Below are 27,789 nucleotides of genomic sequence, written 5' to 3'. Positions count from 1 at the left end.
GCAAAGAACAAACTGGTTCAGGAGTGGTATAATTGTTCTGATAGCTGCATGTAGCTATGGAGACATTGTTATAACCTTAATCTTTTGTGTTCATAACTGAACTTTAATGTAAGACTAGACTGTAAGGTTATTAAGGTACCAACTGATTTTTTTCTTTGTCCTGTACAGCACAGAGCACATTGTCTGCACTTAATGAAAAAACAATAGACCAGAGTTATACAGTAACTAGTTTTGCATGCTGAAAAGATTTTCCTACCTGATTTGTGGCTATTGAATAGACAGATAACTGTAAATCGGTCTCCTGCTAGTCATTTCTGGGGTAATCGTAGATAACAGAATGACTTTTAGGCACTCTTTTGAGTACTAATAAATAACCAAGCCTTTGAGTCAAAAAAAGACCTTTTCTTCCTTAGCCGTTTTACCTTAAGAAAAAGCTACAGACAGTGGGCCTAGTCCATCAAATACCAGGTGTAATACTTACTGTTGTGAATAGTCCCACTGAAATCTATGGAACTATTTTCTGCAGGTAAGCACTACACCCTGGTAGTGTTTGCAGCATTGGGTTGGTTTTCTGCAGGCCACTGCTGCCCCCACACATGCTGTGCTGTTAATAAGTTTCCTTCCAGATTATGAACAAATTTAGGTGACTAAATTGACTTAAATATATGCAGTTATTTTCAGTGTCAGTTCTGCCTCTTGGACCCTCACTGTCAGTAGAACTGCACAGCAAAGGTGGTCAGTTTGTTCACTGAGTAGGATTCAGAATACTAAAATGTATCCATACAAGAAACTAAAGATTTATGTACTTGCAGCAATAATGTAAATAACCTGTTCATTCCACAAGGAATGCATTTTTCCTGAGAGACTTCATAGCCTTAAAACCTCTTTGTACAAGTAATAGTATACATGGCTTGACCTGATTTGGGGGTATTTTACAGCGGGAGCTCTGTTGTCTTGAGGATTTACAGTTTAATGGCAAAACTGAGCTTCGCCTGTGTTTTGTTTATTATGCTACTTGAGAACCATGGTAGGAAATGGCCTACTTGTTGTTAAGAGTGGTGAATCAGTTAGCTTGAACTGTTATAAATAGTAATTACTGACTCAGCCTTGGTATAGCAGAATGTAGTGGGTGCAGGAAGGTATACTTTATAACCATTATACTGGCAGAAATGAATTTTAACCCTATTAATGAATACCAAAGTGTTGCCTCCATTTTCTTTTGAGATGTTTAAAACATTTAGTGCACTAAATAAGCTTATTAGTTTTTTCCTAATTTAAAATTAAACTTTTTTTAAAAGTTGTACTTAAAGCACATCTCCAGTCTGGGTTTTACTGATGAATCACATTTCCATATTAATCATACTATGCATGTTTGTAACTCCTGAGAAGTACAGCTCCACCTGTTGCATTTACACTCAACCCAAGTCTCCAAAGCATAGGGCAAAGACATGAAGCAGAAGTGATTAAAAATGCTTTTTTATTCTTAGAAATGCTGTAAAAATTGATATAAAAGGTTGAGCATGTTCAGTCTTTTTCCTCCTACTATCTACAGTATAAAGAGGGTTTTCTGAATCATTTTTACAAATGTACCATAGCTGCATCAATATGAGTAAAATGTAGAAAGAACAAAAACAACTATTACAAAAATAATTTAAGGGGAAAAAAAAACACAAAAGTTTAGCTTTTTTTCCTTTTCTCTCTCTCTCTCGCTAGAATTTTTTTGTAAGTTTGGCCGTTAAAGACCCAGGGTCCTAGCCCAATCTTGCTACAACATTCAAAAGAAACTGAAATCCAGCACAATTTCACTGTTGTCTTCCTCTCTCCCTTCATGCCGCTTAGGGAGCCGAGCAGCAGCGGCGGCCCCCTCCGCAGTCCTGAGGCACCGTCCCCGCCGCAGGTAGGCCAGTCCCGTCTCTGCAGCGCGGCTGCTCCGTGGAGGTCTCTGAGGTATTGGTAGGATAAGGCAGTCACAGTCCCTCGCGTCCCTGCCCACTGAGTTACCGGCAGTCGGTGCCCGAGCCGGGCTGCAGGAAGGAGGCGCCAGGCAGCTGCTTGAAGAAGTGCCGGAGGCTGGTCAAGTCCCGGCTCAGCTGCTCGATCTTCTTGTGCAGCTTCTCGTTCTCGGCCGACAGCTCCAGCAGCTTCTGCTGCATCTCCTGGTTGCGGCGCTTCGCCTTGTCGCGGCTCTTGCGCACGGCGATGTTGTTGCGCTCCCGGCGCTGCCGGTACTCGGGGCTGAACCTGTCCACCCACTTCTTGCCGCTCCGCTCTTTGCCCGCCGCCGCCCCCTGCCCGCAGGAGGAGGACGACGAGGGGGACCTGGTGCTGCAGCTGGACGGCGAGCTGCTGCCCGCGGGCTCGGGCGAGGTGGGCGGCGTGGGCTGCCCGCTCAGGTTCATGATGGTCTGGGCGCAGGTGGCGACCTGCGAGGGCAGCAGGGAGGCGGAGAGGTCCCTGTCGCTCCAGTCCGGCTCCCGCTTCAGGGCGGCCCGCGGGGCGGAGGAGGAGCCGGGCCGAGGCTCGCCACCCAGCAGGGCGCCGCCGAAGTCCTTGGCGGGGTCGCGGCCCGCCGGCGGCAGGTACTCGCCGTAGTCGCCGCCCCGCTCCGCCTTGTGGTTGCTGTTGAAGAGGTCGGCGAAGAGCTCGTCGTTGCACAGCTCCAGGTTGGGCACCGCCGACATGGAGTCGATGTAGGAGCTGAAGTCGATGGCGCTCTCGTCCTCGTACATGGCCGGGGCGGCGGCGCTCAGCTCGGCCAGGCTGCTGCTGCCGCCCCCCTGCTCCTCGGCGCTCATGCCACCGCTCCCGGGCTTGCAGGAGGGGCTCAGCCCGCCGCCGCCCGCCTTAGTGTCGTAGAAGTTGGCCGGCTCCAGGGACCAGTTCCTGTAGCATGCCGGGGAGTCCAGGCTGTACAGGGCGGCGGCGCTCATCGGAGAGCGGGCAGCGGCCGCACAGGACTGACGGGGGCGCAGCGGGGCTCGCCGCCTGCTCGCACCGGGGCCCGGGCTCCGCGGGCTGTTCGCGCCGCCACAGGGGAGGGGCTCCCCCCGGCTGTCCGGCTGGGCTGGAGGCTGCTCCCGGGCTCACCCTGCCCGGCGGCGTGTCACGCTGGGAGCGCCCAGGCCCGTGCCGACGAGGAGGTTGTTCCGACACCGGGTCAGCTAGTCTGAACCTGGGAGCCGTCGCCTGCCCCGCTTTTATCTGGCCCCGGCCCCGCCCCCCTGCCCCGGTGACGGGGAGAGCGTGTTACTGGAATCCCTCGGGCCCGGGGCTGTGCCGCGCAGGGGGAGGGGTTTGCCTGCGCCGCTGCCGGGGGGCGCGGAGCCGCGTCACCTAAATCCGAGGCTGCGCCTCCTAAATCTTTGCAGCAGCAGCAGCAGGTTGGGGGAGGTCGGGCTGCTTCCGCCACCGAGCCGGAGCCCGGGCGAGCTCCGCCGGCTGCCGCTGGGAACGCGCCTGTGGTGCCAGCGCCTGTAACAGGCGGCGGGACTTGCTGTTCTCATTCCCACCTTCCTGTTTATGGGGGTTTGCGCTGCGCGGGTTCCTGGGGAAGGGGGCGGGGGCGAGAAACCACTTGCCCTGGACCGTACACGAGCAACGCACGTGGGCTGCAAACGTGTCCCCTGGGCAGGACCAGGGTAACTGTTAAGCCCAAGAGCAGCGCCAAGGCGTTGCGAGCCAGAAGCCGGCGGCTGATTTCGCAAAGCTCAGCGTCGCCGGGGCAGAGCCGAGGACTCCCGTGGCTGCCAGGGCTGGCGCTGGGTCCCAGCCTGCCGAGGAGACGGCTCACCTGCGCCCGGCGCGCTGCCTAGGGAGGTGGCGGCGCTCGGTCCTTCGCCTGCTGCACCTGAGCCTGGGCGTAGTTCGCAGTTCGTGTATTGCAATGATCGGCATCAGCCAGGGTTTAGAGGGAAACTACGCCTGGCCGATGAATTTCCCCCCCATAACAAGGCTCCGCTCCCTCGCGCGTCCGCTGTCTTTTCTAAACGTGTTCACACTTACTTGCGTTCTCGCAGTGCCGTGCGGCGCGTTGTGGTTTTGACAGGCTAACTGGCACGTACACACTGCATGGAGCAGTGGGGGGGGGGGGGGGGGGATAGCTGTGTGCTGTGTGTTTGACCATGTGATAGATTTTAGCACCATAGGAAATACTTTCTCGGCATTCAAAACCATGAAGTGATTTGCCTCCTTGGTGCGCATTGCCCTCTTGTGGCTGAATGTTGGCTATGTCGGTATTTGTCAGCTCAGGCTACAATGTAGGTCACCAGAGAGCGCGGTGCGGGGGAGTGTTACACTGACACCCACAGCCGCGGAAGAGCACGCCCTGGTGTCCCGGTTCCCAGTTACGGTCTTTAAACAATCGCTCACGTTGAGAGGGTTTTCCTAGAGGTAAGTCGTGAATAATAAAATGTAAAGTGTGCTGCTTTAGCAACACAGTCATTTCTCTGTTTCGTTTTGCGGAGGCGCTGGAGAATTACAACAAGGGGTTGCGCGATTTTGATGGCCATGATTATCGTCTGCACAGCCTTGTGAGCGGGTTGCAGCTCGTGGCACGATAAAGTAAAAAGAAAAGGAGGACTTGTGGCACCTTAGAGACTAACCAATGTATTTGAGCATAAGCTTTCCTGAGCTACAGCTCACTTCATCGGATGCATATGCTCAAATAAATTGGCTAGTCTCTAAGGTGCCACAAGTCCTCCTGTTCTTTTTGCGGATACAGACTAACACGGCTGCTACTCTGAAAACTATAAAGTAATTTGGGTTTCTTAGCAAGGAAGGAATGATGAACTTTTTTTTCTTTTCTTTTTTTAAGTGGAACTGACCTGAATTGTATGCTCTATAGCCAAGCATTTATGAGCAATGAAAACGTCCCTATCCTTTCCCAAAGGTTCCAGTATAGTAATACACCTCCCCGCATTCTCAGCACCAGCCCTCCTGACAAGGGCTTTATGCCATACTAGATTACAGTCACTAACACGTGGGGGGGGGGGGGGGGGGATTTTGATACCATGACCTCAGGGGCAATCTACTTTAATGAGTTTTGCTTGAGCAATCACTGCAGGATTGGGCACATACAGAAAAGCTTGTCTTCCTAAATACCTACCTCTAAAACTGGATATTATCACCACACAGGTTTATAGAACTGTTGCTGTGGGCTTTTAAAGGGCTGCCACCTCCCCAATTTGATGGCAGCAGTGAACAAAGTATTCTGCTTGCTCTGAAACAAACATTTTGAGATCCTCCACGGTGAAAGGTGCTGTAAAAACATATGGTCATTAAAAGTTCTTTATGTAACTAATTAGGCTCACACATTTTTGGTGATGTGAAAGCTTATAAAAACACTAATAGAGTTTAGGAAATCTTCCCATTGGTTTGCAGTCTAGTCTTGTCAAATGAACACCACCTCCATCATTCATAGAATCATAGAATATCAGGGTTGGAAGGGACCCCAGAAGGTCATCTAGTCCAACCCCCTGCTCGAAGCTCATATTTGCTGGAGGATTGCATATCAGTGGTGGCTTGCTTGACATTTTGATGGATAAATTCTTCACCTTTTGACCTGGCACATGTAATGTAAATGAGTGTAGAAAATACAACTTTTTCCAATGGAGACTTTAAAGAGGAATCAGTATATATTTACAAAATAAACATACATACACCTGAGTATTTCACTTTGTGAATGTCACTCTAGTGCCCTCCTGAGGTTCAGTTAGTTTAGGAGAAATTACTGTGGTTACTAAAAAGGCAAGAACTCAGCCTGACAGATTGGGACAATCTGTTTTAACTGACAATATGTTTGCCTGTACATTTCATTACAAGATGTTCTTTTGACAGCAACAAGGTTATAAATGTAGATTTATGGTTTTAGACACTTTAGAGAGTAAAATGAAGACAGTTTAGTTTCACAGTAATCTCTCTTACCCTCCTCCCTTCAGTTGCCTATTAAAAAAAGTTTTGATGAATATACTCATACTTTAAAATCAGTAATTGATAGTGGTAAATGAACAAGTATACCTGAAACAAAATTAATGTAATTAAAAATTAAAGATACAATGTGTAATATGAAGTTTTCCCATCTCCCAAACATTTTAAAAGAATAGTCCACTGACTGTTTACAAAAGGGAAAATAAAATTGTTTATCAAAGTGTGTTTGCTTGTTTTTTTAAGAGAATTAGCTAAAGCAATTAATATTCAAAATGAGTTGCCTAGTTTCTCTCTTCATAGGTAGACTTTAAAAGGACAGTGCTACGGTCTGGTCTACATACAGTAGTTTTTGTACTGGCTTAACTATTACAATTAGTGGTGTGCATTTTGTTTGTTTCAACCAAAATAGTTACAGGAGGACACCCCCCTTGTGTGGATGCGGTTATACAGCTATAATTTATTCTTCTTCCTTTATGGAAATAAGCTATACCGGGGGTTCTCAAACTTCAGTGCACCACAACCCCATTCTGACCACAAAAATTACTACATGACCTCAGGAGGGGGGAACTGAATCCTGAGCCCACCTGAGCCAAAGCCAAGCCCCACCACCCCGGGCTGGGGATGAAAGCCAAAGCCCAAGGGCTTCAGCCCCAGGCAGGGGGCCTGTAACCTGATCTCCACCACCCAGGCTGAAGTCCTTGGGCTTTGGACCTGGGCGGTGGAGTTCGGGCTTCGGTTTTGGCCCTGGGCCCCAGCAAGTCTAGGCCAGCCCTGGCTTTATGGGGTCCTGACCCACAGTTTGAGAACCACTGAGCTATACTACCTCAAGCATCTTCATACCAGTACAACTGTCCTTACTATGGGGTTGTATCACTTTACACACACAAGTTGTACTGCTTTAGTTATATAAGTGTAGTTAGACAAGCTGGTAGGCATAGCTTCAGTTTGCTCTCTCTGGACTTGATCATGCAACTCTTAGTTACATCAATAGTCCCCACTGAGTTTAACTTTCACATGAATTAGGGTTGCATGATTGAGGATATATTAACATAATTGTATTTTTGTAACACAAAATATACCTTTATAAATCAATATTCATTTTAGGTGGATCAAACAAGTACCTTCATTTTATATTATTTCATTTGTAAATAGGTTGTATTGTAGTTAAAGATCAGCAATGGACTCCGTCTCGCACGGCTCTAGGTGATCTCTGAGTTCACAATGCTTCCTAATCTGATGAGTGCATACATACCTGTAATCTGTCTGGACACTGAAGACACAAACTCCTTTCTGTCCACTCTCATTATTCATGATTTTGAAACCTAATACTATTCCCATAATTTTTTGTCTATTTAATATAATTTTTAAATTGTTTAAACATATGAATTACTACAGATAAAACATTCAACAACCTTTGCATATGCTACATGTGAGTGTCTACACTACAAAATGTAATGTCCATATTGCCACAACAGCCAAAAATGGTACGGCAGGACTGAGGTTTAGACAGGGCTCAAGCATTTTTACCACTGTGATAAAAGTCTGTTTTTCATTATTTCTAGCTCAGATGCACCATTGTTGGCAGGTACAAGTTTTTCTAATGTCCATAAGGCCTACTTTCTAAACAAAACTTGGCAATTTCCCAACATTTCTAAACCAGATGCATAAACTCCCCAGCCTCTGTTTTACATTCTGATCTGGAACTATCCACCCTAATCATTTGTTTTGGAGCGATATATATATATATATATCAAAGTATATCTCTAGCAAAAATTAAATAGTCTCAGCCTGTGCCTAGTAGCTATTGATACAAAATTTAACTTGCTTATTATTTAAAACTCACGTTCCCTGGCATAATCTGTGATGCCATATTCCATTTCTACTGACCTTTGAAAATCCTCTCAGCCTGTTTCAAAAAATGTATAAATTAGAAGTTATTTTAGCTGACAGGGTGTTAATCTTGAAACGGATACAGCTTTTGTTCAGTGCAGCATTTTTTGGCTCTGCCAAGGCTTGGTTGGCAAAACCTATTCTCAGGGCAATGCTGCCTTTCATGATGGTGCTGATGCACAGAGGGAAGCGAGTTCCTATCAAAGAAAGAAAGAATCTTTGGCATTGTGAGGAGTCCTTTCCATCCAACTATAACAATGTTAAATTATTTAGGCCCAATCTCTGACCTGTGTTGGCAATTTCTGTTACAATAGAGGTGGCGCTACACTTAATTTGAGAACATGTAGTAGGCCAGTGTTTTGTTTCTTGACATAAGAATATGGGAGGGTGCTGCCACTTTTGTCTGTTGTCTGTAGATGCAGTAGTGACACGTGCATGCTGTATTTCTCCATGCCAGACAGAATACATTTCTATAGAAGACTTTTCTCACCTACATAAATGTGCTACGCGCCAATTTTGTGGGTGGTTTTTTGTTTTGTTTTTCCATCCTAGTTAGCACTATGGCATCTGTTTATATTGTGACTACATGCCCTACAAACTTTGGCCTAGCAGCCTGAAAGTCAGCTAAAAGGTGTTACTTGTACTTGTAAAGGTGTTACTGTACTCTTCCCTGCAGATGCACTAAAAGGTCATTAGTTTACATAGCAGCATGTATAGAACATAGGGGAAGGCACTTTATCTCTCTGGGATCAAGCTTAGTTCACAAGTTTTCTACTAGTTTTTCCTCCCTCACACATTCTTTATGGGATGGTCCATAGATCAGCTGGAAGGAACTGCTTTACGGGTAGTGTTTCTGGCACATGACAAATTATCTTAGAAACCACATTGTTCCATAGAAAGCGCATCCATAATTGCCTGTACTTAACTGTGTTGCTAATCAGCTAGCTAAAGTATGTTCTCTTCCCCAGAGCGGAATTAGTCATGAAGTGACCCTGGTGGAATGGAACCGTGCCAGGAAAAGGTATTTTATTTAATATTGATTGGATTTTAACATTGGATTTTAGGATGCCACTTTTCGGTCTTAAGATGATACTGGTGTCGCAGCAGGAAGAGAACTCTGCTTTTGTCTAATGAAATATCAGACCTAGACATTGTGAATCTGATCTGTTCCTTTTGAAGTCAGTTTTACCATTGATGCCAATAGGAAGGAGCAGAATATCAGGCTTAGAGCAAATGGGAAAATGCCTTCTGTATTTCATGTGATTGAAATCTTAACATTATTTGATGAATGCAAAATAGCTATGCCATCTGCTTGAAAGCAAGGTAGTAAGTCCTAGGAAAAGCAGCACCTTGCAATAGGAAGAATATTTAAGTAAAATGGAAACAGGAGTTAAAATGTTGCTGTAAAATGAAATATTTGTATTTCCAGACACCATATCTTTCTATTGACAGTAGAACAGATAAACAACATTTATGTAATACACTAAAATGCCTCTGAGGTCTGCTGTTACTGACACCCCACCCCACCCCCCAGGCTAGATGGTCATTGTATTTTTGCTTAGTTGCTTTTTAAAAAGTGTCAAAGTTTCTGTATACATTTCATATCTACATCTTTTCATAGCCAGTCATATTAGTAGCAATGGACTGACTCAGACGATAGTCCCACACCCTTGGTCATAGGTCAGCGACTACAACGTTGAATAAGTTTTAGAGCAATTATATTTGGGTAACAATCCTTAGCATATTCAAGATTATGCATAAAGTAAGTTTGTGGACAGGGTTCTCAAAGAATATCATTCCTTCAATAAAGCTGCTTTATCTAATTGTGTGGAGCTTCTAACCAAACCCTTCAGCATGAGGGCAGACCAGTTGCTGAAGGGGCCTTCACCCTATAACAGACACAGTAACCAAACAAACTCTGCTCTGGAACACCTTGCAGGTTCCTTGGGATATATATGAGGAAAGCAAGGTGCAAACACCTAAAACTCATATCTAGGGCCTGGTCTACATGTAAATCTGAGGTGTACCTAGCTACGTCAGTTGGAGTGTGTGAAAAAATTCACACCCTTGAGAGCCATAGTTAATTTGACCTAAGCGAGGTCAACTAAAGAATTCTTCCATCAACCTAGCTATCACATCTTGGAGGGATAGATTAAATAAAGTGACAGAAAAAACCCTTCTGTTGCTGTAACATCTGTAGTATAGACATAGCTTAAGTTAGGAGGGGGAAAGGTAGTGCTGATGTGTGAGAAGAACATGAACTTCATCAGTAATCTCTAGGAAAGGATGCTGGAGTTGGTCATGGACAATGGTGTCTTTTTTTTTTTTTTTTTTTTATTATTATTAAGGGGATGGAACAGTATCCCAAATTGCAAACCAGCAGAGCAATGCTGAAAGATGATTGATGGGGTATTTTTTCCCTCCAAAGAATGTGTGATCAGAAGTATTTACATATTCTAAATAGTTTATTTTTAGTAGTTATTCAGCAGAATTTGTATTTTTTTATTCCTATTGTTTGTATAATTTCCTGCATTCAATTAACGTATTTTTCTTTAGTTAATCTAGTGTATCTGCTTGTTTTAACCAGTTCAATGTAAGAATAAGTAATATTTTTGTTAACCCCAACTTTGTGGCTAATTATTCTATTTATCACCTTCTTTTAAGCCAGTTGAAACGGTCTCCAACTTCCTGTGTGCCAAATAGGTTCTCTTTGCCTTCTTCTGAAAACTCTACGAAAAAAACCTTCCTTTTTGAGGTTGTCATTGTGTCCGCACCTTCCCATACCTTGTCTGTTGCTCCATGTTATTTGTCTGTTAGCCCCTGCTCTGGCATTTAGTCTTTGTTTTTGACAAGTATGTATTTAGATATAGAGCTGCAACTCAGTACAGCACAACAGTTGAAAGGATTAAATGATGGGGTTGGTTTAACAGACCTTTACAACTAGATAGTGAAGTCTCAGAGGTGTACTCCTGACTGGATAACTTAGTAAAGTCAATGGCCTGGCGGTGGTGCCAGTGAAAATATAAATAACCTTATTAAAACCTTCAGCTTGGATGGGTTAATTCCTGCATGGAGGAAGTGGCTGTCATAGTGAGATAGAGTAGTATCAGTATCACATCACTCATAGGACTGAGTGGTCTGTTGCTTATAAATCAGACATCACTTTTATATCTAAAAATAATCATCGAGGTACAAAGCACATGATAAATTGGTGCCCTTGGACAATTAGTGAGTGTTTCAGCAGCTGGGCTACATCAAAGGCTTCCATTGGTAACTCTCAAGCTCTTATACATACCAGTTCTGAGTAGTGTATCTTTTTGGTGGTCTATTTTTCCCTCCCCTGATCCACTAGCAGTCCACATTCATCACAACTCCCTTTCCCTTGAAAAAGTGTGACTGGCTGGGACAATGGCATTGGGTGTTGGCTCTCACTTCAAAAGTCCCATTACAGAATCCTTTATACCAACCCCTTCTGAGAATGCTGGGGCAACTTAAGTGTCCAATTTTCAAAAAAAATAAAAATAAAAATTGCAGTGCCTAGTCAGAAAACTGCAAATTCCTTGTGAAAGCTTCAAAACTCCTATATGAAAAACCCTGGTTAAACTGTAAGCCTACACTATCTATTTTACAGGTCAAAGTACTCAGCAAGTATAAGAGGAATGTGCAAAAAGGCCAACTTAACACCTCCTTGGAGTCAGCCACTTGAAAAGCTGAGTTCAGTTCAGAAGTCATGTGACTCTTGGATTATAAGGTGGATAGAAGGCTGGCTAGATTGTCAGGCTCAACGGGTAGTGACCAATGGCTCCATGTCTAGTTGGCAGCCAGTATCAAGCGGAGTGCCCCAAAGGTCGGTCCTGGGGCCGGTTTTGTTCAATATCTTCATTAATGATCTGGAGGATGGTGTGGATTTACCCTCAGCAAGTTTTCAGATGACACTAAACTGGGAGGAGAGGTAGAAACGCTGGAGGGTAGGGAGAGGATACAGAGGGACCTAGACAAATTAGAGGATTGGGCCAAAAGAAATCTGATGAGGTTCAACAAGGACAAGTGCAGAGTCCTGCACTTAGGACGGAAGAATCCCATGCACCGCTACAGACTAGGGACCGAATGGCTAGGCAACAGTTCTGCAGAAAAGGACCTAGAGGTTACAGTGGATGAGAAGCTGGGTATGAGTCAACAGTGTGCCCTTGTTGCCAAGAAGGCTAACGGCATTTTGGGCTGTATAAGTAGGGGCATTGCCAGCAGATGGAGGGACGTGATCGTTCTCCTCTACTCGACAATGGTGAGGCCTCATCTGGAGTACTGTGTCCAGTTTTGGGCCCCACACTACAAGAAGGATGTGGAAAAATTGGGAAATGTCCAGCGGAAGGCAACAAAAATGATTAGGGGACTGAACACACGACTTCTGAGGAGAGGCTGAGGGAACTGGGATTGTTTAGTCTGCGGAAGAGAAGAATGAGGGGGGATTTGATAGCTGCTTTCAAACTACCTGAAAGGGAGTTCCAAAGAGGATGGATCTAGACAGTTCTCAGTGGTACAGATGACAGAACAAGGAGTAATGGTCTCAAGTTGCAGTGGGAGAGGTTTAGGTTGGATATTCGGAAAAACATTTTCACCAAGAGGGTGGTGAAGCACTGGAATGGGTTACCTGGGGAGGCGGTGGAATCTCCTTCCTTTGAGGTTTTTAAGGTCAGGCTTGACAAAGCCCTGGCTGGGATGATTTAGTTGGGGATTGGTCCTGCTTTGAGCAGGGGATTGGACTAGGTGACCTCCTGAAGTCCCTTCCAACCCTGATATTCTATGATTCTTTACTGTTGTCAGGATTCCCTCCCCACTCTGAACTCTAGGGTACAGATGTGGGGACCTGCATGAAAGACCCCCTGAGCTTATTTCTACCAGCTTAGATTAAAAACTTCCCCAAGGCACAAATCCTTCCTTGTCCTTGGATGTGTACTGCTGCCACCATCAAGTGAGTTAGACAAAGATTCAAGAAAAGGACCACTTGGAGTTCCTGTTCCCTAAAATATCCCCTCAAGGCCCTTCACCCGCTTTCCTGGGGAGGCTTGAGAATAATCTACCTACCAAACAGGTAATCCAGGTTCTTAAAAAACAGAACTTTATAAGAAAAAAAAAGGAAAGGAAGCACCTCTGTAAAATCAGGATGGAAGGTAACTTTACAGGGTAATCAGATTCAAAACACAGAGGATTCCCCTCTAGGCAAAACTTTAAAGTTACAAAAAACAGGGATAAACCTCCCTCTTAGCACAGGGAAAATTCACAAGCTAAAAACAAAAGATAAATCGAATGCACCTTGCCTTATTTACTTACTCTTTTTGCAATTTGAGACTTATTTTTGGATGATTTTAGGAGGAGTTTTCTGACCTGATGCTTCTTGGCTTTCACATACAGCAACCCTCCCCCCAAGATTTGAAAGTATCTTCTTTCCCCATTGGTCCTTTTGGTCAGGTGCCAACCAGGTTATTTGAGCTTCTTAACCCCTTACAGGCTACCTTTAGCTGTATGGTTATGACAACTGTGCTTTATGACTTTAGCATAAGGTGGCCTTGGCGAGACACACAGTTCTTCCACACAGACAGCCTTAAGTCATGTTGTCTCCTTTATTAATATCAAAGATAAAAATGAGCAAAATGCATTCAGAAGAATCATAAAAAGGTGAGTATATAAAGCACATTACTACATTGCACATGTTGCAGCGGACAAAAAAAACAACTTTGCATATATAGTGCCCTGCAATTTAAGAGTGGAAAAGAGCAGTTTAGCTTCTTTAGTGAGTAAGTGTCCTAAAACTACTAATTTAGAAATGAGCTATTACTTATTCTACAGCTTATGTTTTTATTTTTTAATAGACAAACCTCCTGTACAGCACCCAGGAGTTTTTGTGCCAATGGTTTTCCCAATAAAGATCAAGTATGGCCCCAGACTTGGTTGTATTCATTCAAAATGCTGTTGACCAAGAATTCGGAGATACTGATTTACAGTGCTAGAACTGAGTCAAAGTGAACAAAGCAAAACTCTTAGCGTTTATGGTCTAGAAAGAGTGTTAAAATGTCAAACATTTTTAGATGGGGGAAAAAAACCTCCCAGAAATTTTAATTGTTGCTTTTTTGTGCCACTCAGTTTCCACCTCTGAACAATCCCCTTTATGCTCATTAGCTTCATTTTATACATTTACCAGCTCGTATTTGTCTTATAGGTTCTTATCCAGCAGAGAGAATGATGGTCCGTCTGCTTTCAAGTTGAAACTGATGCCAGGGAAAGGAAGTCAGTGTAGAAGCAGCCCTGAGTAGGGCTGAAATGACTAATAACAGTTGCAAAGAAGAGCCTACAGCTGCAGAGAAGTCAAAGGTGCTTGCTTTTCATTTTTTAAAGTTATTTTATACTTGTTCACTGCTCCATGATAATCACGCATTATTAAAATGTCAATGGGAAATGTCTTCTTAAATGAATTCATGTTAATAACTAGTCATAATATTTTGAAAGACAGTAATTCACCCCCATATAATACCTGCTGCATTTTGTTTGGCACAGAAGTTACCTCTAAAAAACTGCTTTACAATAGAGCCTCGTGCTCTTGGTGTGACTAAAGTCAGACTTTCCCGCCTTAAATCTCCTCATAAGCAAGTACTGGAAAACAATAGACTCCATTGTCCAGCTCATTCACAGCAGAAAACGGTGGAGACGCCAGCAATGCCTGCTTTCAGGTATGGATTCAACACTTTTGTTAAATAGGATTCTTAAAACATGAAAACTTTGCAGTTTTATTGTTTTGCATTAAACATCTTTATAATATACAGTCACAACTTACTAAACATCTCCTATAACTGTTAAAACAGGCTGTTTTGTAGTCGTAACTGGTATTATAGCAACTGATTGCTACTTTTAAAAATGAGAGTTTTCTATGTGTATCATTCAGTAGGCTGTATGTGTTGACTTATCTAATCACCCATTGTGTGGATTAAACAATACAGCATGTAAACATCTATTCAAAGCTTGTGTGGTTATTTTGTTTGTGGTTTCTTCTGTTAAATACAATAGCTTAATATCATGGGCCTTAGCCTTCAGCACAATTACCATATTCCTTTCAGGTTCCTAGTACAGAGACATTGGTTCATAATTGTCATCTTTGAGTAAGTTCTACCACAGTATCACAACCCTTAATCAGTTCAGACTTACCACTGTGGAAAACACAAATTAATTGTTTTTCTATCCATGCTCCTCCCCCACCACACAGTAACTTGACAGTAGTGGTTTGGCTTAGAGAACACTCCATTTGATTATTTCCTTATATCCTTTCTTTCACATCCAGGGCTCCCATCCTTCCCAAACTCTGCCAAGGAGATTGGGGTCTGTTGCTTGATCTATAAGGCATTTCACTTGGATTTCTTCCAAAAGCCCATCCTCTGGTTCTTTGGCTCGGATGTTGTGATCTCTGCTTCCCTGAGCTACAGCTACATATTCCTTGTAGGCAGGTGATTTCTCATGGCCCAGTCGTAATTCATCACTGAAAAAAAAAAGAAAACTCTGAAAATCCAGACCTTGGTTTTTTTATTTTTAAATGAGAGCTTTAAGGCCTAATCCTATGAGGTAGTGAGTGTGCCGTTATTGACGTGAACTGTGACGTATAGATCATTGTTGCAACCAAGATCCTATAGTTGGACTAAATCTTGTACAAAGGAGGTCAAGGTAAGGTGTCTATAGAAAGGTTGTAATTTGCTGGTCATGATTATGCTGCCTGTATGTGTGTATCATTTTTGTATTTGAAGTTATGAATATTGGCTATGTACTTGTATCTCAATGTGTTTGATTCTAAGTAGCCTCAGTGAAATATTTGGTCAGCTTTCTGAGAATGGGCACTTGCTGAGAATAGTCCTATCAAGGAACACTTAACTGACAATGGACTTTAGGAGACACCAATCCACATCTGAGCTTTCCTGGGAAACGGTTCAAACTAACATGTAAACAAAGGCGTCGGCCTGCACATCAGGTGACAGTCCCAAGGGGGTCTCTGTGACCGAACCTGTCACAGTGAGCGTTCTTGACTCAATAGGTGTTTAGAGTGCTAAGCAAGTCAAGATCAGGTCCTTAAATGAGTGATCTCAGGTTCTTCCCTCATCTGTGAGCATTTACCATGAACATCTTCAGCTTGAGCTCAAGTCTTTGAAAATCTCACAGGGTATGTCGACACTGCATCTGGGAGTGAGATTCCCAGACTGAGTCCACAGAATTGTGTTAATGGGGCTTGCACTCATGTGCTAAAAGTAGCTGTGTAGACAGTGCTTTGACATAGCAGCTTGGGCTCTGAAAACCACCCCTGCCCCGGCTTCTGAGCCGCACCGTTAAAGCACTATCTGCATAGCTACTTTAGCAAGCCACAAGTCTGGGGGCCCAGTCTGGGAGGCTCGTTCCCAGATACAATATAGACATATACAGCATTTCTATAAGCCTCTCAATCAAACTGTTACTTGTATTGTACTGTTTCTCCCCTCCCTCACCTGCCAAGTGCTCATCTGAAAAAAGGCAGCCAGTTGCTTTCTGCAAAGTCGGCCTCACCTATGGAGGCCAGAGCAGAAAACAGCTCACTCATTCTGTCACACTCAGCAACCTAAAGGCAATCAAACCTGTTGCTGTCACAGCTCTCCTGAATGATACCAATTGCACCTTCCTATTCAGCCATTTTTAAAGTATTTGTATAATTTTAAACAAGCTTTTCATTCATTGCACCAACCCAAAATGAATTTAAACGGAAGGGGTTAATTGAATTTTAAAGACTAAAATATTGTGATTTCTAGCTTGAGCCAATCTTGACTGAGCTGATTAAATCTCAGTAGCCCATCACATTCCTAGGCAATTTAAACTAGTTAATTTACTTGTATGCCTCCCTTACAGTTGCCTCAACATTCCTGCTAGACTACTGTTTTTTTTTGTAAAGAGTCCATTCAAATTCCACCTTTACCCGCAAAGCTTTATGAAGCGCAACAGCTTGTGTGGGGTGGGAAATAACTAGGCTTACATGGTGTGGCCACACATGCTGCCAAGAAAAATAAATGCTCAGGAGTAGAAAGGAAAACTGAGCTGGAACAAGGACACTCAGGAGATAGATACGGGGTAGTTTGGCTGGTAAGATGATTCAGACAGCTTTTGTACACCAAAACAATTCACTCTGCCAAGAAGCAAAATGATTAAATTGCCCCCTTGTCTTCCTTTTCTCCCATTAAGTCTGAAGGTAACAAGTCCCTGACTCTTTCAGCTGCAAAGGTTCTTATTAAAGGACTTGGAAATCCAAGGGAGAGACTGTCTTACCAGGTGAGTACTGCTGGATTGGAACCTGCCAGCTTTCTTCTGGCATAGTTCACTTTCTGCAAGGGATACCAGTTTATTTCAGCTGTGTTTACTTCCTTAGACCACGTGCCGCCTTTTTTCAACTGCTTCAATTCAAAATTCTAATGAGAGAAAATATTTTTCTTCATTTATCATAAATTAGACAGATAACGACAGGTTTCAGAGTAACAGCCATGTTAGTCTGTATTCGCAAAAAGAAAAGGAGTACTTGTGGCACCTTAGAGACTAACCAATTTATTTGAGCATAAGCTTTCGTGAGCTACAGCTCACTTCATCGGATGCATACTGTGGAAAGTGTAGAAGATCTTTTTATATACACACAAAGCATGAAAAAATACCTCCTCCCACCCCACCCTCCTGCTGGTAATAGCTTATCTAAAGTGATCACTCTCCTTACAATGTGTATGATAATCAAGGTGGGTCATTTCCAGCACAAATCCAGGGTTTAACAGGAAGGTCGGGGGGGAGGGGGGTAGGAAAAAAACAAGGGGAAATAGGTTACCTTGCATAATGACTTAGCCACTCCCAGTCTCTATTTAAGCCTAAGTTAATTGTATCCAATTTGCAAATGAATTCCAATTCAACAGTTTCTCGCTGGAGTCTGGATTTGAAGTTTTTTTGTTTTAATATTGCGACCTTTAGGTCTGAGATCGAGTGACCAGAGAGATTGAAGTGTTCTCCGACTGGTTTATGAATGTTATAATTCTTGACGTCTGATTTGTGTCCATTTATTCTTTTACGTAGAGACTGTCCAGTTTGACCAATGTACATGGCAGAGGGGCATTGCTGGCACATGATGGCATATATCACATTGGTGGATGTGCAGGTGAACGAGCCTCTGATAGTGTGGCTGATGTTATTAGGCCCTGTGATGGTGTCCCCTGAATAGATATGTGGGCACAGTTGGCAACGGGCTTTGTTGCAAGGATAGGTTCCTGGGTTAGTGGTTCTGTTGTGTGGTATGTGGTTGCTGGTGAGTATTTGCTTCAGGTTGGGGGGCTGTCTGTAGGCAAGGATTGGCCTGTCTCCCAAGATTTGAGAGAGTGTTGGGTCATCCTTCAGGATAGGCTGTAGATCCCTAATAATGCGTTGGAGGGGTTTTAGTTGGGGGCTGAAGGTGACGGCTAGTGGCGTTCTGTTATTTTCTTTGTTAGGCCTGTCCTGTAGTAGGTGACTTCTGGGAACTCTTCTGGCTCTATCAATCTGTTTCTTCACTTCCGCAGGTGGGTATTGTAGTTGTAAGAATGCTTGGTAGAGATCTTGTAGGTGTTTGTCTCTGTCTGAGGGGTTGGAGCAAATGCGGTTGTATCGCAGAGCTTGGCTGTAGACAATGGATCGTGTGGTGTGGTCAGGGTGAAAGCTGGAGGCATGTAGGTAGGAATAGCGGTCAGAAGGTTTCCAGTATAGGGTGGTGTTTATGTGACCATCATTTATTAGCACTGTAGTGTCCAGGAAGTGGATCTCTTGTGTGGACTGGACCAGGCTGAGGTTGATGGTGGGATGGAAATTGTTGAAATCATAGTGGAATTCCTCAAGCTCTACGATACAACCGCATTTGCTCCAATCCCTGAGACAGAGACAAACACCTACAAGATCTCTATCTCTTGGTTGTGTGTGTGTGTGTGGGGGGGGGGGGGTGAGAAAACCTGGATTTGTGCTGGAAATGGCCCACCTTGATTATCATACACATTGTAAGGAGAGTGATCACTTTAGATAAGCTATTACCAGCAGGAGGGTGGGGTGGGAGGAGGTATTTTTTCATGCTTTGTGTGTATATAAAAAGATCTTCTACACTTTCCACAGTATGCATCCGATGAAGTGAGCTGTAGCTCACGAAAGCTTATGCTCAAATAAATTGGTTAGTCTCTAAGGTGCCACAAGTACTCCCTTTCTTTTTAGACAGATAACCATACTCCTAAACCTCTCCTACATTCTCACAGCCACCCACATCCTCAGGAACAAGTCAGCAAATAACCTGTATTGCAAAGAAAGTGGAGGGCAGGATATTTAGAGGAAATTTACTTCTGTCTGTGACTTAAGTTACTTTGCAACTGAAAATATGACAAACATTTGTATTTCTGCAGATTCAGTATAGTGGATGAACAACGCTAACCTGAACATAGGAAAAGACATCTTCTTAAGCTCTACTTTGACCTGCTTGAGTGAAATCTCAAAATTTTGCTGCCTCTAAAACTAAGGAATAATTTATTGCACATAATTACATCCATTTAGCAAATTCTATACGGTTATAGGTAGTCTGAAAATATTTATACTCAAACTTATAATTCAGTAACTGGTTTCTGAAGTATTTTCATAAACAGCACATTGTATGAAATGCATGTTGTAAATGAAACTAAGAGTTGCTCTGTTTGACAAATTGAAAATACTGTATTTATACTACATAGGGTGATAGCATGAATCACCATAAAGATTTGAAGATCTCAAGATCACTCATTCAATACAGAAATTAAACTAAACAACACAAATTAGAAATGGATAAAAGCTATCACTCTATCCAGTCCATCTCTCACCCCTATAAGAGATCAGTGTCTTATTTTACATGTTGCAAGAACTTGGCCAGTACCTCTGAAAGATTATTCCCTAGCTCAATAAAGCTGCTGATAAAGACACAAGGGAAATGTAAGCTGACTATTAGGAAAGACTTCCTTGTTCTATCATGAAAAATGATCAAACAAAGACAAAACTAATCAACTTTAGGCTTTGTACATGAATAGAAAGGCAAAAAGGAAAGAACAAAAAAAAAAAAATAAAAAAAAAATCTACCTGCCAGTCTAAGGAAGGTTCTTTTACAAACACATCCATAGTGCTGATCAGGAGGTCTGGGTCTGTGCGGTAGGCTCTTAAGGAATGTACCATCACACTATAAATGAGACCTGATTCTTTCATTGGCAACATCAGATTAGTGAACTGGCGAGTTAGACGAAAAGGCATCAACTCTGGCACTTGTAGAAACTACACAAGAACAAAGAAAAAGTGAAACCCATGAATTAAGAAACCTTAAAACTGAAGGATTACAAAGAAGTCTTTTGTGTGAACCTTAAAACATTGCTGGCTACTGAACTGAAAATAACTTGGAGCCCACTGAAACCAGATTGCTCTTACGTAAAAGTTATGGCTATGAATATCTGTCAATAACTACTGTTTGAAAGCATGGATGAGCAAGGCCTTCTCATTTTCAAAAAGCATCAAATACTGATACCCATATTAAAAAAATACTTTGCTCTCCGCATAGAACTGTAGAATTTATCAACCTGTTAGCATCAGACAAGTTATTCGGGAAAAGATTCTGTTCTAGTGTTAACTAGAATCATTTGCTTAATTTATGGTGTCAAGTATGAGTGTAATCATCAAATACAGCAGAAATAAAATACTTTTAAATTAAATTCAATACAAAATATAAAGTAATTGATTGACCACCATCCACTTAAGATACTGCCAGCCCCCAAGACACCCAATAGAGTAGTCAACAGAAAAGGATTAGAGGAAAAATACCTGCGTCGCTGAACCAAATGCATGTCCAAAGTCTATTCCCACCATGCCACCTGTCTCCATATTAATCATGAAGTTGGACAGATGTCTGTCTCCAATACCAAGAATCCAATGGCTGATGCACATCAGTGCATGAGAGCTGGCAAAATGGGATCGCAGAGATAGAAAGGCCTCAGGAGCTGTACTCATCTTAACAAATGCTCTCCTTAACAAAAACAGAAGTCAGATACTGTGAAACAAACATTAATATAGCTTTTGTAAACAACACACAGTAAATGACAGTGTACTCACCTTAAAAGGTCTCCTGGAACACTGGTTTCCCTGTTTCTGAAAGACAGGACTGTTTCTGTACGATTAGCTCTACTGCAAGTCAACAACAGAATGCACTAGTTACTGAAACTATACAATGAAAAGATATAACACTTAAGAAAATCTGGGTTCTTACATCAAAGCACTAACATTTTCTTTAACTCTGTACCAATCACAAAGAGTGTTTCCTCAAATTCAGAGGAGAAAAGATGAAAAAACGTTGTTTGTTCCTAGGAAGACAGAAAATACCTATTTTCCAGGCAGCCATTCCCAGAGTGAAATCTCTTAATGTATCAATTCAATACAGTGGAAATCAGGGAGAAAATAAAATAAATGGGATAAGCTTCAATGTTAATGCAGAAATACAATCAGAAACTTAAAAATACAATTGGACAATCCCCTCTGTAGGTCTCATTAGTGTCTCTGCAATTTAAATCCCTCAGCAAGCACACACAGAACAGATCAAAAATATCCATTAAAAAGCAAGAGATGCAGGGAATGATTCAAGGAGCATGCCAATTTCAACCGTTCATAATCAGTAACTCAGAACCTAACTTTCATTGCCTACAAGGATCAGTATTAGAGCAGGCCAGAGAATACTCTATTTCATTTTGTGGAGGATTTTGAGATTTTAAAAAATTGGTTTAGCTCCAGTTTGGAACAAAAGTCCAATATTTTGAAGTTCTCGGTGAACCAAAGTTACCATTTTCCACCCAGCTGCACTGTAAGGACACAAGGCAGGATTTTGTTGGAACCCTACCTGGTTTCTGGCAGAATTTCATCAAAATCAACATGGTCCCTGGAACATTTTGGTTTAGATGATTCAGCAAATTCTACCAAAAACATTTTGTAGATGTTTTCTTACCAACTGAAAAGTACGTAACTATGAGACTTACCTGTACATAGTCTTATAGCGTGCACTGCCTTTCTCCTTCCCAGCCATCTTGGACAGCCAGTCACTGTACATGATACAAGGTCCTTTTCGGCTGCGGACAAACAAAAGGATGGATGATTTATCTACATTTTTGTGTGCACAAAATGCAAAACAAAATACAGTAAACCAGAGTGAAGTGCAAATATTTTGCAATCAAGCTCATACAAAACAAATATTAGAGACAGGCCTTCACCAGCCACAGGACTCTGACTTGGTGCATTTTGTTGAACTGTTTTTCTCTGTAGGAACAGCAAGGGCCTTGAGAAGGAAGTGAGAGAGCATAAATTGATCCTAAAGCAGCCTTGAAAAGAAGGGTCTTGAAAATTTAGTAACTCATGCAAAAATCTATTTGACCACTTTTTACCATGCTAATTGATAATAAAGAAAAACCTGAATGGTATTTTAATTCACCTGCAGCAAGGGGAATTTTGCCAGGTTGTTCTAAACAGAGAGCATACAGTGTCTGAATCTACACTACAGTAAAGAGAAAGCATATAGTGGAAAGATTCAAATTGTCCATGCCCTCCTATCCTTAAAACAATTGTCTACGATCTGCAGCTGTGCTGCTCTGAGCTTCTCATAGATAGTAACAAGGTAAGGAGGGTCAGGACAAGTCAATATCTGAATAAGAGACCTTTAAATAAATGCTTAATTGCTGTAGGAAATTGTGCTGTGGTTCAGTAGGTGGCATTTTCTCAGTACTGGGAGGAAGAAAAGACTGTGGTCAAAGGCCTACCCTAGGGCTTCCTGTCTGACCTTGGGCAAGTTAGGTCACTTCTGTGCATCAGTTTTCTCCCCATCTATAAAAAATGGGGTTAAGACTAATACTTCCCATTATCATAAGGGTCTTTAGATGCCTAATGTATGGTTTTTAACAGCCTGGAGACCCTCAGATGGAAGTTGGTATGAGGCACAGTTATCCCTGTTACTGAACCTGTTACCCACGCTGGCCCCTAAGAGGCACTGTGTGCAGCTGAAGGTTCTGTCTTTGGAAAAAATATGTAAAGCTGAGGTCCTGACCTCTCGTAGCTTAATGCAGGTCCCATCATATTTTTCCATCAGGGAGAAGAGTGCTACCTTCGCTGCCCTGGCCAATTTCCTGTTCACATAATTCCATTGTGCCTGCTTAAATTGCTCCTGCAGTTTCTTTTTTTTTCTTCCTGTAAGATCAGGTGTAATGTTGCTGGGCGCTGTTAAACAGCTGTGTTCCACCAAAGGTCTGAATGCTTTTTAGTAGAGGGTGAAGTGATGTGTACACAACCTCCCTTCTTTTCCTAGGATATAGAGGATATTCTGAGGTTAATTAATGGTTTGGGGGTCTTTGTTATTCTCAGATGGAATCTTCTAGTAAAGTATTAGTATCCAGACTGATCTCAACAATGTCTTTAGTTCTCTTATCGTGAGTCTTTGCCAGTCTATATATTTCTCTCTCACCCTCCTTCATTTCAAAGTCATTAAAAGATGGAAGTGGAAATACGTTAATCAATGAGAACCAGATTAAGGAACAGTGAAGAAATTACTTTGCAAGGCTCATGAATGAAAAGAATCCAAAGTAACTAAGCCATATATAAAACCAACCCAGGGCCTGGTGGCATCAGTCCTAGAAGAAGTTGCAGAAGTATTGAGGAACATGAAAAAGAAAGATCTCAGCCCCAACCGCATACCAGCAGAAGTATGGAAGCCCCTGGGGCAAGTAGACATGAACATATTGACACAACTGTTTAATTTCATCATGAGGACTGAAGCTGCTTGATGCCTGGAGAAAGAGCACACTAGTACCAATATTTAAGAGAAAGAGACACATAAAAGACTGTGGCAACTATGACAGCGTTAAACTTATGATGCACACAATGAAGATATGGGGAAAAGTTAGGATAAGAGACTATGAAGAGAAGTAAAGGTCAGTGACTATCAGGCTGGAGTCATGCCAGGCAAGTCAACAATGGATGCTACTTTTGCATTAAGACTGCCTGTGGAAAAATATAGAGAAAAGAGAAAAACTCTGCAGATGGTATTCATCGATCTTGAGAAGGCTTAAGACAATGTTCTGAGAGAAGTCAGCTCTCTGATCTGTATGAGATTGAAACGGATACCCGAAGACTACATCAGACTTGTCCAGGATGTGTACAAGGGTGCTGTTACCAGTTAAAAGGCCCTGTGGAGAAACTGAACAGATTCTAGTAAAAGTTGGAATACATCAAGGCTCAGCCCCTTTTTGTTCATGTTGGTGCTTGATGGACTTACAGAAAAGTATGAGGGCTCCTGCCTCATACTGGGAATGAGGGGCGATCAACAGGTTATCTCAAGTGCTTATATACAAATGCACAAAGCCTTGGAAACAAGCAGGGAGAACTGGAGGTCCTGGTGATGTCAAGGAACTATGACGTGATTGGAATAACAGAGACTTGGTGGGATAACTCACATGACTGGAGTACAGTCATGGATGGTTATAAACTGTTCAGGAAGGACAGGCAGGGCAGAAAAGGTGGGGGAGTAGCACTGTATGTAAGGGAGCAGTATGACTGCTCAGAGCTCCGGTACGAAACTGGGGAAAAACCTGAGTGTCTCTGGATTAAGTTTAGAAGTGTGTGCAACAAGAGTGATGTCGTGGTGGGAGTCTGCTATAGACCACCGGACCAGGGGGATGAGGTGGATGAGGCTTTCTTCCGGCAACTCACGGAAGCTACTAGTTCTGCGGAAAAGGACCTAGGGGTGACAGTGGACGAGAAGCTGGATATGAGTCAGCAGTGTGCCCTTGTTGCCAAGAAGGCCAATGGCATTTTGGGATGTATAAGTAGGGGCATAGCGAGCAGATCGAGAGACGTGATCGTTCCCCTCTATTCGACACTGGTGAGGCCTCATCTGGAGTACTGTGTCCAGTTTTGGGCCCCACACTACAAGAAGGATGTGGATAAATTGGAGAGAGTCCAGCGAAGGGCAACAAAAATGATTAGGGGTCTAGAGCACATGACTTATGAGAAGAGGCTGAGGGAGCTGGGATTGTTTAGTCTGCAGAAGAGAAGAATGAGGGGGGATTTGATAGCTGCTTTCAACTACCTGAAAGGGGGTTCCAAAGAGGATGGCTCTAGACTGTTCTCAATGGTAGCAGATGACAGAACGAGGAGTAATGGTCTCAAGTTGCAATGGGGGAGGTTTAGATTGGATATTAGGAAAAACTTTTTCACTAAGAGGGTGGTGAAACACTGGAATGCGTTACCTAGGGAGGTGGTAGAATCTCCTTCCTTAGAGGTTTTTAAGGTCAGGCTTGACAAAGCCCTGGCTGGGATGATTTAACTGGGAATTGGTCCTGCTTCGAGCAGGGGGTTGGACTAGATGACCTTCTGGGGTCCCTTCCAACCCTGATATTCTATGATTCTATGAAAACATTCAGAGTGGCATCCTGGTGCATGCTTTGTGCAAATGATGTAGTGTTCATGGGAGAGAGCAAAAAAGATTGAGAGAGATAGAATTGTGTGTACTTAAAAGAAATGGCATGAAAAAAAATCAGCAGAAATATGGCCTGTACATTTGAAGTATATTTGCAGGAAGGCAATGAGTCTAAGTATGGGGGGGGGGGGCCACTTCCAAAGGTACAGAAGTTCAAGTATTTAGATTCAATAGTACAGGATGAAGGTAAACTCAATGACAAACTTACAAGCAACACTGGAAAGGGATGGACTAAATGGAGAGAAGTGAGCAGAATGATCTGTAATAGGAAAACGCCTATCAAATTGAAAAATAACTTAAGATTTGTAAGATGGTAATTAGGACTGCCCTTTTGTATGGCTCCAAACACTGGGCACTGAGGAAGAGACAGGAGCAGATCTGGAATATAGTAGAAAAGAAACTGTTAAGATGGATGCTTGACGTTGCAAGGATGGACCATGTTTGGAATGAATGAAGTAGGGGAAGTGTGAAGGTAGTACCAATTATAGAATAGCTGAGGAAATCCAAGCTTGTATGGTTTGGGTGCGTGAAAAGATGATCAGAAGAATATATAGGAAACTCAGTGTTATATTTAGAAATCGAGGGTAAGAGAAGGGTTGGAAGACCCAAAAGTAGTTGAATGGATGTCATACAAGAGGATTTGATTAGCTGTGGAGTTTCCAACTGTTTCAAGACAAACTGGAATGGAAAAGCCAGACTCGAAGAGCTGACATACAGATGGGACTAAGGGTAGAAGAAGAAGAAGATTAGTATCCAGGCTGCCTGGTGTCTCTGCTTTGCTGAACGCAAAGCAAAGAAATTCCAAATCCTTGTATAATTATTTTAGGTTTTTTCCCTCTCCCTTAAACTGAAGTCTAGCCAGTGGGAATTCTCATCAGTATTTCCTTTGGGAATGCTGCTGTTCCCTCAGCCAAGTATGGAAATAATTAATAAACTGTATTTACAACAATAAAATAGGTTTATGTTTTAAATTATAAAACAGTTTTCACAAAGACACAAACATACATTTCTATGTACTTACCCTACATATTAGAATTTTTTTTTTGCACATCATGGTCCCTCCTCCTCAACTTTCCCACCACCCAGAATGGGATCTACATGACCCCTTTCTCACTCAAGGTACAAGCCCATCGCAAAGCAATGAGCTAGGTGCTGGTAATGCAGAGACTTTGTAGGCAAATACAGTAGTTCTCACATGCTCAGTGATTACTCCACCACCCACTTGGAAAATGGAGAAAGAATCTTTTCACAGCTCTCTATTTCTATTGGAAAAGTGCCAAATGATTGTTAACTTGGTTTTGTACAAACAGAAGACAGGCAGAAAGGAGCACAGTTAAATGTCTCAATTGAAGGACACAACCAGTAATGCAACTGATGTGTCAACCTGGATGTGAGCCTTGGTGTTGGACTTGATTCCACACCCTGGCTCAAAAACAAGAGAGCTTGCAAATGAATCATGCCAATATTTACACAAATCTAAACAAAACTGTGTAATGAGAACAAAGCAGGTTGGTGAAAGTTATTTCTAAAGCCTCACAAAGATAATCGAGATTGAAAAAATTAGAATTTATCTGATTCTACAAACATTCATTCCTTTGAAAACCAACAGCCAGGAGACCGAAAACTAGTATTTCTAAAATCCACTCTTCATGCAAAGGCAACATTTTTTTTAAACTCTGATAGACTTGTATTTCATGTGGTTACAGGCAATATCCTCAATTACTGACTCATTGCTGAACACACAGTTTTCTAAGTAGCTCTCTCTCCTTCCTGACCTAAGTTCACTTCCTGCTTGTTCAAAGCAAGAGATCAAAATCCTTCACTTGTAAAATCATAATCTGTTGATAAGGAAATAGTGATGGTAATATCATAGATGATTACAAACTCCATGTTTACACAAGTTGGGTGGAGGATATGGATGACAGGTTCAGTGGTACTCATTAAATAGCTGCCAATTACTAATTTGGGTCAGGAAGTACTAAAGAGACTTCTGGCTTACAAATAACTTTTTTATTTATTTATTTTACACCATTAAATCTAGGTTCTGTTCTGACAAACAGAATGTCAGAAAGAGCCCAGTAAATAGTTATTTCTATTCACGTGGACAGTTAAAACTAGCATCACCTGTGATAGTAATCTTTTTCCTCTTCGGACATGCTTTCCATAAGGAAATTCTTTAAGGTACAGGTATTTTCCAACCACTCAATCAGCCCTAATCTGAAACAAAAGAAATCATGTGTGGGAACAAAACCCCAGAGTTTAACTAAAGAAGAGGAGCAATATAAACAGAAAGCAGCATCGTCCACTTGACAGGTCACAAGGCTATAGGTTTTGTTCCTGACTCTGGTAAAGATCATGGTCTTGGGCAAGCCTAAAATTTCCTTGTGCCTCAGTTTCCTTATCCTTAAAACAGG

The 27,789-nt window shown here is 42.5% G+C and overlaps 3 protein-coding genes across 11 annotated transcripts in view; 1 reads left to right on the top strand and 2 right to left on the bottom strand.

Moving 5' to 3' along the window:
- SPIDR (scaffold protein involved in DNA repair) overlaps positions 1-14,812 on the top strand; it is a 340,350-nt gene extending 325,538 nt beyond the window's left edge. For all 5 annotated transcript variants that reach the window (XM_043539648.1, XM_043539646.1, XM_043539647.1 and 2 more), the window contains 2 exons: positions 8,784-8,836; positions 14,030-14,812. In XM_043539648.1, the coding sequence (XP_043395583.1) occupies positions 8,784-8,836; positions 14,030-14,123 (147 nt within the window). In that variant the 3' untranslated portion in view covers positions 14,124-14,812. The remainder of the gene's footprint in view (positions 1-8,783; positions 8,837-14,029) is intronic.
- Positions 1,461-3,966, bottom strand: CEBPD (CCAAT enhancer binding protein delta). Its single transcript, XM_037892657.2, has one exon. It carries the CDS (start codon positions 2,928-2,930, stop codon positions 1,998-2,000), a length of 933 nt encoding a protein of 310 aa, XP_037748585.1. The 5' UTR covers positions 2,931-3,966; the 3' UTR covers positions 1,461-1,997.
- The window catches only part of PRKDC (protein kinase, DNA-activated, catalytic subunit), a 165,401-nt gene continuing 151,026 nt past the window's right edge, over positions 13,415-27,789 (bottom strand). For all 5 annotated transcript variants that reach the window (XM_037892647.2, XM_043539641.1, XM_037892649.2 and 2 more), the window contains 7 exons: positions 27,500-27,592; positions 21,891-21,980; positions 20,977-21,048; positions 20,689-20,890; positions 19,960-20,148; positions 17,137-17,276; positions 13,415-15,337 (listed from right to left, as the gene is read on the bottom strand). In XM_037892647.2, the coding sequence (XP_037748575.1) occupies positions 15,133-15,337; positions 17,137-17,276; positions 19,960-20,148; positions 20,689-20,890; positions 20,977-21,048; positions 21,891-21,980; positions 27,500-27,592 (991 nt within the window). In that variant the 3' untranslated portion in view covers positions 13,415-15,132. The remainder of the gene's footprint in view (positions 15,338-17,136; positions 17,277-19,959; positions 20,149-20,688; positions 20,891-20,976; positions 21,049-21,890; positions 21,981-27,499; positions 27,593-27,789) is intronic.

Source organism: Chelonia mydas, chromosome 2 (assembly GCF_015237465.2).
Source record: "Chelonia mydas isolate rCheMyd1 chromosome 2, rCheMyd1.pri.v2, whole genome shotgun sequence".
NCBI classification, from domain to species: domain Eukaryota; kingdom Metazoa; phylum Chordata; order Testudines; family Cheloniidae; genus Chelonia; species Chelonia mydas.
This window is presented reverse-complemented; position numbering and strand designations above follow the sequence as displayed.